Source organism: Coptis chinensis, chromosome 8 (genome assembly GCF_015680905.1).
Source record: "Coptis chinensis isolate HL-2020 chromosome 8, ASM1568090v1, whole genome shotgun sequence".
Lineage (NCBI taxonomy): Eukaryota > Viridiplantae > Streptophyta > Magnoliopsida > Ranunculales > Ranunculaceae > Coptis > Coptis chinensis.
In genome coordinates, this window is record NC_141463.1 from 24,173,873 (window position 1) to 24,186,499 (window position 12,627).

General features: G+C 42.2%; 1 protein-coding gene across 1 annotated transcript; it reads right to left on the reverse strand.

The window, feature by feature from the left end:
- Window positions 1–2,766: 2,766 nt before the first annotated feature.
- Window positions 2,767–3,219, reverse strand: LOC147480691 (uncharacterized). Its single transcript, XM_086578719.1, has one exon. The coding sequence runs from the start codon at window positions 3,217–3,219 to the stop codon at window positions 2,767–2,769; it is 453 nt and encodes a 150-aa protein (XP_086434845.1).
- Window positions 3,220–12,627: the final 9,408 nt, after the last annotated feature.

The following is a 12,627-nucleotide window of genomic DNA, read 5'->3' on the forward strand; positions in this document are numbered from 1 at the left end:
ACACTTCAAGGTCCTGGCCGCCAAGAAGATCGCCCGAGAACTAAACCAACAATTGGAAGCTCTAACTGCCGCCGGACATCTTCTCCCTGAACGGTCTCCTGCTTTGGCTCCCACCGACTCCGCGGCCATCTCCCCTGCTCTTGAGACGGAAGCCGCTGCTACTCCTGGGGTGTCAACATCTCCCATTGATGTGGACGAATCTACTGAAGTGGTGGAGGAGGGTGGCCTACAAGCGGACGCCTCGGGCGATTCAAAATGAAGCATACTTGGATTTCTCTCTGTTTGTTAGCTTAGCATGCTGCACAATTTAAATCTGATCTTTGATGATCTGACTTTTTGTTATAACCCCCAGGTCTAGATTTCTGGGTAGTCCTAGTAGACCACGGTGGGCCTCAGTTGCCTATTCAGCACTCGTTTGGTGGAAAATCATTGCAATCAATACATTCATATTTTGTAATTGTGTTGCCATCCTTCCCTATTTACTTATTGCCTTGTTGCACGCTGGCACTTGCACATGTCATAAGCGCCCCTCTGCCATTCCCATAGAAGGATTGGGGACGTTCGGTTTACCCCCAAGTTTACTTTGGCGATGTTGGGGGCCACTAAGTATGCCCGGGCCACTCAGCTTGCCCCCAAGTTGGCCGTGGAGATGTTAAAGGCTGCTGAGTATGCCTGGGCCAGTTAGCTTTCCCCCAAGTGGACTAAGGAGAGGTTGAGGGTCGCTGAGTATGCCCGGGCCACTCAGCTTGCCCTCAAGTTGATCGTGGAGATGTTGAGGACAGCTGAGTATGCCCGAGCCACTCAGCGTGCCCCCAAGTTGGCCACGGACATGTTGAGGGCTGCTGAGTGTGCTTGGGCCACTTAGCTTGCCCACAAGTTGACCGTGGAGATGTTGAAGGCCGCTGAGTATGCCCGGGCCACTCAGCTTGCCCCCAAGTTGACTAAGGAGAGGTTGAGGGCCGCTGAGTGTGCCTGGGCCACTCAGCTTGCCCCCAAGTTGATCGTGGAGATGTTGAGGGCCGCTGAGTATGCCCGGGCCACTCAACTTTCCCCCAAGTCGTCCGTGGAGATGTTGAGGGCCGCTGAGTATGCCCAGGCCACTTAGCGTGCCCCCAAGTTGGTCGTGGAGATGTTGAGGGCCGCTTAGTATGCCTGGGCCACTCAGCTTGACCCCTAGTTGACCGTGGAGATGTTGAGGGCCGCTGAATATGCTCGAGCCACTCAACGTGCCCCCCAAGTTGGCCGTGGAGATGTTGAGGGCCGCTGAGTATGCCCGGGCCACCCAGCTTGCCCCCAAGTTGACCATGGAGATGTTGAGGGCCGCTGAGTATGCCCGCGCCACTCAGTGTACCCCTAAGTTGGCCGTGGAGATGTTGAAGGCCACTGAGTATGCCCGGGCCACCCAGCTTGCCCCCAAGTTGTCTAAGGAGTTGCTATTAAGTTTGGAACCCCCTGTCCGCTGCCCTGGCCTAATCCACACATGAACGGATGCACACTTATCAGATGGAGGAAATTTGCTATTGCTTTCATTAACATAGTAGCTAACTTAAAATACCATTACAAGGCTTGAATGAAGCAAATACAATTTTCTTTAATTAAAAACACTAAAGACAAAGTTACTCATGGAATTCCTTTAACATCCTGATGTTCCACGGCTGCTTGATGCTATCCCCTTGAGGGGTCTGCAACCTGTAGGTCCCGGAAATTCCAGCCTCCACCACGGTGTATAGTCCCTCCCAGTTGGGTCCCAGCTTCCGGTCTGTCTCTTCCTTGGTGACCCCCTCCGAAGCACCCGATCGCCAACCTCAAACTTCCTCGGCTTCACCTGCTTGTTATACTATCTCTGTAACCTCCAGTAGTACTCCTCTAGTCTAATGCACGCGGCGTCTCTCCTTTCCTCTGTAAGGTTCAGTTCCCCGGCCAATATTTTCTCATTAACCCCTGCTTCCACAGCCTTGGTTCTAGTTGTTGACGCCATCATTTCCACAAGGATCACTGCCTCTACCCCATAGGCCATTGAGAATTGGGTTCTCCTGTAGATCTCTGCGGTGTCGTGCGATATGCCCACAGTACATGGTATAACTCATCTGCCCAACATCCCTTGCGTTCCTCCAACTTTTTCTTTAGGTTATCCATGATCAGTTTGTTTGAAGACTCTGCCTGTCCATTCCCCTCTGGATTGTAAGGGGCTGAGAAACCTTTCTTCACTTTGAAGGCTTGGAGGAAGGCTCTCACCTTCCCCCCTGTGAACTGGGTTCCGTTGTCTGCGATGATGGTGTGCGGTAGTTCGAATCTACATATTATATTCTCCCACAATAATTTTCTCACCTGTTCCTCCTTCACCTGCTACAGAGCCACCTCCTCAACCCATTTCGTAAAATAATCAGTTGCGGCTAGCATAAACCTCCTCTTCCCGCTGGCCATATGTAGAGGTCCGACGACATCTAACGCCCACATAGCGAACGGCCATGGGCTAAAGACCTTGTGCGGCTGTTCTGTAGGCGTGTGTATCAGCGGTGCAAAGATCTGGCATCTCTTGGCATACTCGGTTGCTTCTCTCTTCATGTGGGGCCAAAAGTACCCCTGTGATAGCAGCCGGTGAGCAGTTGTCCTTCCAGCTGAGTGGCTTCCACAATCTCCTTCGTGAACCTCACCCAACACCTCTTGCACCTTCTGCGGTCTTAGGCATTTTAGGAGTGGTCCACTGACACTCCACCGATATAACTCACCATCTAGCAGAACATATCTCTGTGACCTCTATTCCATTCACCTCCTTTCCCCCTTGTCCTCTATTTCTATCCCCAAAAGGTAACTCTTGATGGGTTCCATCCATCCATGCTCTTGCTCTGTAGTCAAGCACACCCCCGCATCCTCTGCAGTGCTTGGTTTGCTCAGCACCCTGACTTCAATAGATCTGCCTTCTGTCCCAGGGAGTACTGCGGCAACATACGCCATGGCGTCGACATGTCTATTCTCTCCCCTGCCTAGGTGAGCAAAACTGACTTTCTCGAATTCTCCTGCCTTTCTCCGCAATACCTCTAGATACTTTGCCATCCTAGGGCACCGCGCCGCGAATCCTCCATTGACTTGACATATTACCAAATTTGAATCATAATATACTGTTAGTTCCCGCACACCCAAGTTCTTGGCCAAATCCATCCCTGCTATCACTGCCTCATATTCAGACTCGTTGTTCGAAACCGCAAAACCCAATTTCATTGATAACTCTAGGTGAGTATTCTCTGGGGTGACCAGCACCACCCCAATGACATTACCCGTGTCGGTAGCGGACCCGTCTGCGAAGACTCTCTATCCATTTCGCATGTCCCAAGGGTCCAGGGGGTCGTGGTTTTGGTCCGCCTCCGGTTCCATGATCATCTCCTCCCCCCAGGTGGTGGGGTCCTCAGCCGGAAACTCAGCCAGAAATTCCGCCATCTCCTAGGCCTTCTCCGCGGTCTTGGCTTGGTACTCAATGTCATATGAACTGAGCAGCACAACCCATTTCAACATTCTCCCTGATTTCTCTACCTTCAGTGCCTGCTTGAGTGGCAAGTTGGTCACCACTACCACCGAATGAGCATCGAAGTAAGGTTTCAACTTAAGTGTAGAGAAGATCAGAGCTAAGGCATACTTTTCAATCCTACTATACCTTGTTTCGGCGTCCAACATTGTTTTGCTCTGGAAGTACACCGACCTCTCTACCTTGCCCACCATCCTTATCAACACTAAACTAATTGCACACTCTGACACCCCCAGGTATAAATACAGCTTCTCCCCCTACCCTGGCCGTGACAAGATCAGGGCTTTGCCCAAATATTCTTTCAATTCCTGAAAAGCCCTTTCACATGCCTCGGTCCACTAGAAGTCAGTCGTCCTCCTTAATAGTAGGTACAAGGGTCGACACTTATCTGATGACTTGGATATGAACCTATTGAGTGCCGCGACCCTACCAGCCAGCCTCTAAACCTCCTTCATATTCTGCGGAGATGCCATTTCCAATAATGCTCTAATCTGGTCCGGGTTCGCCTCTATGCCACGATACGTGACTGTATACCCCAGGAACTTTCCGGATGTCATCCCAAATGTACACTTCTCTGGGTTCAACATTAGCCTGTGTCTCCGTAGTATAGAGAATGTCTCCTTCAAACCCTCCAAATGCTCCTCTTCAGTCATACTTTTTTCTTCCATGTCATCTATATAGATCTCCATCTTCTTTCTGATTTTAGTCTCAAACATCTTCTCCCCCACTCGCTGAAATGTTGCCCCCGCATTCTTTAGTCCAAAAGGCATTATGGTGTAACAGTACGTTCCTCCTTCCACTATGAATGCTGTCTTTTCTTGGTCCAGGCCGTACATCACCACCTGATTGTAGCCCATGGACGCGTCCATGAATGAAAAGAACTTATACTTAGCGGTTCGTTCCACCAACTCATCTATCCGTGGCATCGGGTAGCAATCCTTCGGACATTCCTTGTTGACGTCCCTCAAATCCACACACATTCTTACTTTCCCATTCTTTTTCGATACCACTACCACATTCGACATCCATTCAGTAAACTTGCATTCGCGGATGATTCCAACATCTTTCAACTTCTTCACCTCCTCTCGAATTCCCTGTGTATACTGAGGCTTCATACTCCTCATTTTCTGCTGGACTGGGCGGGCACCTTCCCGCATATGCAATCTGTGACATGCGAACTCTGGATCTAACCCCGCCAAGTCCTCGATCGTCCATGCAAATACATCGCTATTCTCAGTTAACAAGGCAACCAATTTCCTTTTCCAATCCTCTGACAAACTTGTCCCTACGATTACAAACTTCTTCTCCTCTGTTATCCCGATGTTCACCACCTCAATTTCGTCCATTGTCTTGCTCCCGACGAGCGGCCTTTTCTCTCCGGCCGCGGTCTGTAATTGCTAATTTGTTATGCTAGCTTGTCCCCTATCTCCGGTGCCTCTTTACTAGGTGCTCAACTCAGACCCCTCACTGTCACCTAATAAATGTTCTGTGCCGCGACCTGATCGCCCCTTATCTCGTACATCCCTCCGTTCGTCGGGAAGCGGATCACTTGGTAATAAGTAGACGGGTCCACCTTCATCTCATGAATCCATTTTCTTCCCTGGATCGCGTTGTATTGTGAGTTAGTATCCACTACCAGGAATCGGGTTAAAGTGGTCATTGGCCTCGCTGATCACCGGCAGTACTAGTTCCCTTAATGGCTCGGTCATGCTGTCGTTGAACACGAACAAGTTGGTTTGAGGGGGCTTCATCTGCTTCCTTTCTATGCCCATTTCTTCCATCGCACTCTGAAATAGGAAATCCACTGAACTCCCACAGTCTATCAGCACCCTTTTCACCATGTAATTCCCCATCACTATGGTAATCACCAGCGCATCCTCATGAGGCACGCTCACCGACTCTAGATCCTTTAGAGTGAATTCTATCCTGTCATTCCCTTTGCTACCTCCTGGAACTAGCCGCGGACTGCTCACAACTTCATTTATCTACTGCAGATTGGCTGTCCTCCTCATCTTATCTCGGTGGGCGTTCCTTCCCAGCGTTTCACCACTGAAAATAACATTTATCGTGCCCAAGATTCAGGCCGCGACAGGAGCCCTTTCGATCAGCTGCACTTCCTTGACATGCTCCTTCAGTTGTCCTCTCCCAATTATTCTCTCTACTAACCATTGTAAAGCACACTCATGGTAGCATGATTTCTGACTTGATGATACGTACAAAACGGCTTTCCCTCTATCTCCTTTGGCGAGCTCCGCAGTTCTTCATAGTGCCGTTATCCTTTGATCAGCGGCAGGATTTCCTCCAACGGCTTGTTCAGTGGAGTTAAGTCTATTTCGCGGTAAGGCTTTCTCTCCCTATACTCCCTTCAGGCTTGGTCTCTGCCTCTCTCCACTCTCTGTGTCTCCCCTCTATAATTTCCTCCATCTCTTGTTTCGGCCTTGTCCCGGTCTCTCATGTCCTCCGCGGCCACGGCGTGCACTGACTTGTCGGGTTTCTTGTGTTCCTTACTATTTCTCTGCAAGATGTCCTCATATCAATCTGATGTATCTCTCTACCTTCAAGTACAAAGCATGCAAGGAGGTAACTTTGATCTTAGATACTGATTCATGCACCCGGGTTCCCTGCTTCAATCCATGCTGGAATGTTATGACCGCGGTGCGCTCATCCAAATTTTCCACCCTCAGCGTCTCTTCCTTAAATCTGCATAGGAAGTCTCTGAGTGTCTCGGTAGAGTTCTGCTTGACATTAAAGAGATCCGCTACATCAACTACCCTCTTCTTCCGATGGATGAAGTGATTCACAAAAGCTTGTTCCAATTCCTCGAACATTTGTATACTCTGCGACGCTAACCGATAATACCAGTCGGATGCTCCCCCTTTCAGGCTGGCAGGGAATATCATGCAACAGAGTCCGTCATACTTTGCCTCTTTCCACAGCGGCATATGCTGCCTGAAGTGACGCAAATGGTTAGCCGGATCTCCTTTTCCATTGTACCTTTCAAACCACGGTTGCGTGAACCTCTTGGGTACCTCAGAATTCCAGACCGAATCAGTCAGTGGATTCTAATTCAGGCTTTCCACCACCTTCTTGGCTACGCCGTGTTTCTCTTTTTCCACTGCGCGGTTAGCCTCTCTGTCTCTTTCGATCATCGCCTGCACCATTTCCATGGTAATGCCTCCTGCATGGTTCGCCCCGGTTGCCTGAGGAAGTTCCTCGCTTTGCACTTCCACTTCACTACCCGCAAGTACTGCTGTTTCCACTCCCCCCTGAGTGTCTTCTCTTTCTCTCCTCAACTCATCATTCTCTTCCTTGAGTCTACCTACCTCCTCTTGAAGCAACCTAGTCGCCTCAGCCACCGAATCTTCAACCTCCTCTTCCCCCACCTCTATGTTTTTCGCACTAACCGTTTCATTTGGAACGGCCTCCTCCCTCCTCGGTCTTTCTCTACCTCATCCTCTCCCTGTTCCTCTACCTCTTCCTCTCTTAGCTGGAGCCATGTTCCGCAATTTTTCCCTTCTTCTCAAGTCGTGGACCTACCTCGTCCCTACAGACGGCGCCAAATGTATGAACAGAAATTCTCACCTCTAAGATCCTAAGTCTTGGTTTTTTTTTTCTCTCTTTTTTTCTTTTCCTCAACCCCCCTTTCTTTTCCTTCCTACTATTCCTTTTTATATCACCACCCCTTCCCTCTTAACCTTTGATCTGCCTCATATCTTTCGATCCACCCTTACACACCTATCCTCTTAGGGTTTCGCGGCCCCGCTTCTGTACCCCATGTTCCTTCCCCTTTAAGTTGCCTCTTCTTTGACTCTGACTGCACTTTTCTCACCTACCTCTGTACGGCCTGTCCCCTTTCAGGGTGCCGCGGTCACGATTTGGTGCTTCGCGCCTCTACTTTCTTACTCTACTTCGGGCTAGCTGACATGCCACCTCGGTGGTCGTAAAATAGGCTGATACACAAACAATCTAGCATAATATTTCTATGGGCATCGAGTTGCTTTTGTCCTTGTTTTGGTTTTTCTCCATGTCCTTCACTTCTTTAATTTTTTCTTCGAGACAATATATCTTGTCTTTATTGTGTTTATTATTAACCAAATAATCTAGCATAATATTTCTGAGGATGTCGAGTTGATTATGTTTCTCTTCAACCTCTTTTCTTTTCGTCATAAGTTATTTGAAATTGAAGTCTTCAATTTCAATATCACGTTCATCCTTTATAAACTGTATTGCGTGAAAAGTTGTTGAATCCTCTGCTTTTGCAACAGAATATCTAGTGCTTACATCAATTTCTTTAATTACGACGTCTTCATTGTTAAAGAATAAGTCTTTTGGTACCTTTAATGTTGCAGTGCTTTTGAATCGCCCGTTCTCTAATTCTGTGTTGTAGACCGGATCTTGTTGAACGTTAAGTCCTTCTTCTAGAATTTCATTTAGCAATTTTTTTTTACATAAGTTGTAATTTTCATATGACATTATCTGAAATATACATAATAAAATTTATAAATTCTTGATCCAATACTCTTTAATATAACAAAAAAGAAAAGAGACTTCAATATGAAATTAAGTCAGAAAATAATTGTAAATAATGAAGAAGAGGAAGAAAATAGACTACCTTGTTTTTGGATATGTCTAGTGTGCAATTGTTTTTTTTGTACATATATAGGTTTTTTTAGGTTAATAGATTAGGTTTTACTACGTTATTGAAAGTTCACTTTTCGTAGGATTCTAGTTTTGTATATATCTTAAATTAGATTTTTTTTTTTTCAATTAGAAGGTAAAGATCAAAGTTAGGTAGAACATGTATTGTGTTTGAAACTTCTACGTGTACTATTGGGCTTAGGGCCCAACAAATTTTATAAGATATGTTATAACCCGAGTTTTGGGTATCGCAACTTCTATTCAAATTACAGACCTTGATTCACTCTGCTACCTCTTTTTCCGACACATATTTTGCTTCATTTCACACTATAGATAAGGTATTTTCATCTCCAATTCTCAATTTTATATTAAATTCATGTAAAATTTTTGCCAAAATGAGAAAGGGGCGTTAGTATTGTTCAATTTATTAATAACCGGTTTTCATTTCTCACAGTATTGGGATAGAATTCGAATAGGTTGCGATATATTAGCCGTAGAACACCATATCTGGTAACAATCCTGACGTTGGAGCTTTGTTTTCTGGTTTGATTTCTTAGTTGTTTGTTATGTATTGATTTCAGAGAGCAGATATGCTTAATATTCCTAACACAAATTATGGTAGTACTTATGCAAAATGATTTTGATATAGTCTTATGTTTCATCGACATAAAACTGAAAGAGTTTGAAATTTTTTATTTTAATTTCTCTGCTTTCTGTATTTCAATATAATCTCTGTTTCGATTTTTTTTTTTGTGAGATATCTCCGCTCTACATTAAGTTTGCTTTGGCTACATGGAGAAATGGACATTATTTGGATCATCGAGAAGTTGACTTTGCCGAGTAAGTATATTGATCTTTAATTTTTACCTATTTGTTTGTCTACCCGGATTCTCCGCTTTTAATTACTCCATTTTCTGTATTTTAATATATTATTTGTTTTGACTTTTTTATTATTTCTTTTTTGTGAGATATCTCGATCCGCTATATATTAAGTTTGCTTTGGTTGCATGGAGAAATGGACATTATTTGGATGATCGAGAAGTTAACTTTGCCGAGTAAGTATATTGATCTTTAATTTTGACCCGTTTGTCTGTCTGCCTGGATTCTCCGCTTTTAATTACTCTGCTTTCTGTATGGCACTATATTCTCCATTTTTACTATTTTTTTTAATATTTTCTTGTGAGGTATCTCTGTTGTATATTAAGTTTGGTTTTACTGCATGGAGAAATGGACATTATTTGGATACCTTATTATTTCTACATCTAATGGGATCGAGAAGTTTATTTTGCCGAGTAAGTGTTGATTTATAATTTTTACATATTTGTATGTCTTCACGGATTCTGTCGGATTATCCACTTTTAATTTCACTGATTTATGTATAGCTATTGCATTATATGCAAGACCTCAATCTAATTCATATTCAAAGTAGTCTCAATATAATAATAATATGTTAGAGGATAGACAAACAAAAAAATTGGCATAATCGATAAACATTAAACTATCGGCTAATTGATTATGACATAGTTCCATTTGGTAGACAAAATTTAAACTAATAGTTTCAATAGTAACTAATGTTCATAAATAGTATGCTTTTATTCATAGTGCTTTGGCTATCACGCTTTGATGGTTTCTGTGTTGTTGATATAGAAAACTTGTTCGTTTTCTAATATGAATGTCATCCAAGTTGCTTCTGCTACAGTTGGGTATGTGTAGTATGTTTTTCCATTTTTATTTTGTTCCATGTAAACCTTGTTTTCCTCGTTGTTGGCATATTCTTTCTTTTCTACGGCCTGTAAAAATAAAAGAATTTGTGCTCTTGGAAATCTTCTGGTTCGAAAATTTATCCTGTAGATAGCTGTATTTTTTTTTTTTATTAATTATCATTTTTTATCTCTAACATTGATTTGTTAATTTTTAACAATTAGTAAATGTAAAACGTTTGGATTTACCTTTTTCAAAATATTGCCTGTTGCATAAATTCATCATAAATTTCTCAAGTTTCATCTTGAATACTCGGTTGACAAATCCTTCATTCCTTGAGCCAATTTTGTTTCTTTCAATACATTTTTCAATTTCTTCATCAACATTGAAATCCATTACAATTTCAAAGGTTTTTGTGACTATGTTAGCGCTGAAAATTATTTGTCTAACCATTGAGTTGTCAGTAGTATCATAGATTCCACTGATGCGGTCAAGTTCACTGTCTCAGAACTTATAATTGGGTACACATGGTTACCTCAGACTGGTGTGCCTTATACTGGTGGCCTTGTAATTTGAACTTCTAGAAGCCGATTAGACGTTTACTCAATTGTTTTGGGTTTATTCTCACTTATTGCTTACAACATAAATGATGTCTTATGCTTAAAACAAATAATAACAAAAACTTTCACATTAACAGAAGCCTTTATCTCTAGAGAATTTGATATCTAATTCATTACCTTTATATCATTGCCCATCAATGTCACCTATGTCCAGAAGTTTCTCTTATGCTCATTATGTAATTCGAATGTCCTTTCATCTCAAGTTTTGTTATTGCCCTTTTTAACGATTATTGTCGCTAAGTTCACTTCAATTGTTTATACTCTTTTCTTCTTCTCATGTTTTCTTTTGCTTTCCAAATTGTATGTGTATTCTTAATTTTCTTAATGCAGCAAAATTCTTAAAACTACTATGTTTTGTGCAACCATTTCCTTCCTGTTCTTCTTTCCCTTAAAATGCATCAGAATTTGCCTGTGACTTCTTCACGTCTTTGACACAAACATATCAATAATTGCACGCCATGTAAACAATTCCAATTTTTTTTTTAGAGATCATATATATACATGTAGCATTTAGAGAATTCCATGATTATCAAGAAAAAAAATAGTGCACTCCGCATCTAGAAGACACACTAAGATCTGTCAAGATACCATTGGCAAGTATGTAGAATTCACAAAAATAAGTTCCAGATAGTTATCACTGAAGAGGTCTCTAATACGATTGAAGCCTTGTTGATTATTTATAATACAATATAAGTACCAGCCCACTATTACCAACACTAAATAGATTGAAGTGTATCACAATACTACTAAGAATAGATTCACAACTCCAACTGCCTTCAAAAGTCTTGCTATTGGTCGCATTTATAAGCAATTTATAGTATCCTCTCACTTGTGCCGGTTGACAACACCACAACTATCACTAACTTTGCATCTTCATGGGCATAAAATTAGCTAGTTGCCAATCGTATCTGCAACAGCAGTTCCTTTGCTCCTGCATCAAGTAATTAATAATAATAGAGTTAGCTTCAAGCTACACCTCAACTATTACAATGCATCGTGGAAGTCTATTTCAAGATGTCACAAAGAGCAAAACCATTTTGTTCATATCATAATATAAACCCCAAGTTTCATGACCTACATGTAACAGCGGTACAACGTCAGAATAATACTATGTTAAGAATGAATGCTCATATTACACATGTTAAGACTAATATTCTTGTGTGTTTATTTGCCTACATGCCACAAAGAGCAAAACCATTTTGTTCATATCATAAGATAAACCTACATGTAACAACAATACAATGTCAGAATAATACTTTGTTAAAAGTGAACGCTCATATTACACATGCTAAGACTAATATTCCATTGTATGTTAAATTATGATGCTAGCTTAAGATAGGATGCGGCATTCTGGTATACAAAGGCAACTTCATGGAAGAATAAGCTATGCTTGGGTTGATACAATTATCATATGAGGTGATTACCAAAAAAAATATATTATCATATAAGGTCTACCCAATGCTAGATGAAGAGAAGTATGACAGATCGAGCTCAAAATGTTATTTATTTATTGAGGTGACATGTTTTTGGTTTCCTACAGTCTTGAATAAATATGTTCAAGCAATAGTATAGATAAGGTATTGACTCATTGGTATATGAACCCCCTCCCCCTCTTGACACAAAGTAGGGTGAATTTGTTCAAATAATTTTGAGTCATTAGTATATGTTGAGTCTTTCAATCTCTTTTTCTGCAAAATTCTTTAGAATAATATCCTAAAAGACTATTGCAAGTTAAAAAAAACAAAGGACTCAAAGGAGTCCAAAGGAATTCAAACCCTCAGTCAATGGAGTATACATACAAATAAACACATTCATATCTATATGTAGAGATATAACATGCAGAACTTACCAACTTTTGTGTCCAACGTTGAAGATTGAAACACCGTAGCATCGGGTACTTGAAAAGCAAAGTTGACCAACTCGTAAGACTACCCTGCCATTATTCTCAAGTTAAAACCCACAAATTCAAGCAAAAAAAAAAAACAACAAACGATATAATCTTACCCGATAAAGTCTCAAAGCTAGCAAAATTTCCATTCCTTTGCAACTTAAGTGTTATCTCTTGCCTATCAAAATCAGTAGTTTGAAAAAACCATACTAAAGCTTCTTATTCACATTAGTTAAAAAAAATGAAAAGAAAAAAGAAAA

Bases quoted from the DNA above. Each gene is read 5' to 3' on its own strand.
- LOC147480691 (XM_086578719.1), bottom strand. From the start codon at position 3,219: ATGAAATTGGGTTTTGCGGTTTCGAACAACGAGTCTGAATATGAGGCA.